General features: G+C 41.8%; 1 protein-coding gene across 1 annotated transcript in view; it reads right to left on the bottom strand.

The window, feature by feature from the left end:
- Positions 1 to 147, bottom strand: part of LOC135217141 (ankyrin repeat and SAM domain-containing protein 6-like) — a 17,709-nt gene extending 17,562 nt beyond the window's left edge. The window contains 2 exon segments of the mRNA XM_064252850.1: positions 65 to 117; positions 119 to 147. Coding sequence (XP_064108920.1) covers positions 65 to 117; positions 119 to 144 — 79 coding nt within the window. The 5' untranslated portion in view covers positions 145 to 147.
- Positions 148 to 1,495: the final 1,348 nt, after the last annotated feature.

The following is a 1,495-nucleotide window of genomic DNA, read 5'->3' as shown; positions in this document are numbered from 1 at the left end:
TTATCAATGATTCTTATACATTTAACTGATATCACGGTACATTCCCAAAAACCTGACGAACTACCTGATTTTAGCGAAGCCTTAATAAATTCAATATCGCCTCTTCTGCAGCTCTGTGAAGTCTTGTACTGGATCTACCTCCATTTATATCACCAACAGCATCACAGTTTTATATGTTACTCTTTAAAAAAAGATAATAATCATTAAAGCATTCATAAAACATCAGAAAAATGATATTGTTAAACTACAATAAAGTTTTGTACATACTTACCTGCAGATATATACATAGCTATAGTCTCCGACGTTCCCGACAGAATTTCAAATCTCGCGGCACAAGCGACAGGTAGGTCAGGTGGTCTACCTTACCCGACGCGGGTGGCGGATGTACGAACCACTCCGTAAGCTTGTCAGATTTTTTTCTCTTCCACCTGTCTCCTGAGGGGAGGCTGGGCGGGGACCCTTAATCGTATATATCTGCCAGGTAAGTATGTACAAAACTTTATTGTAGTTTAACAATATCATTTTTGTACATGAACTTCCCTGACAGATATATACATAGCTGATTGGCACCCTTGGTGGAGGGTAAGAGACAGCTCAATAATACAGGTAAGACGGGAAACAACTAATGTTGTAGGATATAAAAAACCTTGGTTCTCACCTTTTCAGGATGAAGACTTCATAGATACTATCTCTGAGTCTGCATTGCCTGGAGAGCTACAGCTAGGACGTGACCTGATGCTGAAAGACTCTCGGATCTACCACTGGGATATGTGATCCCCTATTGTGGTAGAATCCAAGTCGGATGCTGTTAGAGGGACCTTGTCCGCTTACCTAACAGATCCTTTCCCACTACCTCTGCAAGGAGCCAAAACCCACCAGACCACCTAACCAAAATACAAAGGGTTAATACTACGACAAAAAGAGGTGCCTCCTGCAACCTCTTTCAGACAACCAAAAAACAACAATATAAAATATAGGGTAACATATAAAAAATTTACACAGGATAAGTTTCAGCTCCCTGCCCCAGCACCGAATCCGCCGATACGAAAGGACCCAAGGCGAAGCATTTATCATATGTGATTTTTACATCACGTAGGTAGTGGTTTGCGAAAACCGATTGGCATCTCCAAAAAGTCGCCTCCATCAAGTTCCGCACAGACATATTTTTTTCTGAATGCAAGCGAAGTTGCGATGGCTCTCACCTCGTGAGCTTTCACTTTCAGTAGTCTAAAAATGGTCTTCCTTATAGGCAACATGTGCCTCTGTAATAAGGCTTCTCAGAAAAAAGGAAAGAGCATTCTTCGACATGGGCCGAGTGGGGTCCTTTACGGAGCACCAAAGTACATCTTGATTAGCCTTAAGTTGTTCCTTCCTCTTAAGGAAATACTTCATAATTCTCATAGGGCAAAGAGTTCTTTCAGGCCTCTCCCCTACTAGAAAAGATAAACTACGAACTTCAAAGCTCCTGGGCCAAGGGCGTGATGGGTTTTTTCAT

Source organism: Macrobrachium nipponense, chromosome 7 (genome assembly GCF_015104395.2).
Source record: "Macrobrachium nipponense isolate FS-2020 chromosome 7, ASM1510439v2, whole genome shotgun sequence".
Taxonomy (NCBI): Eukaryota; Metazoa; Arthropoda; class Malacostraca; order Decapoda; family Palaemonidae; genus Macrobrachium; species Macrobrachium nipponense.
The sequence above is the reverse complement of the archived record's forward strand: the minus strand, read 5'-3'. Positions and strand labels throughout refer to the sequence as shown.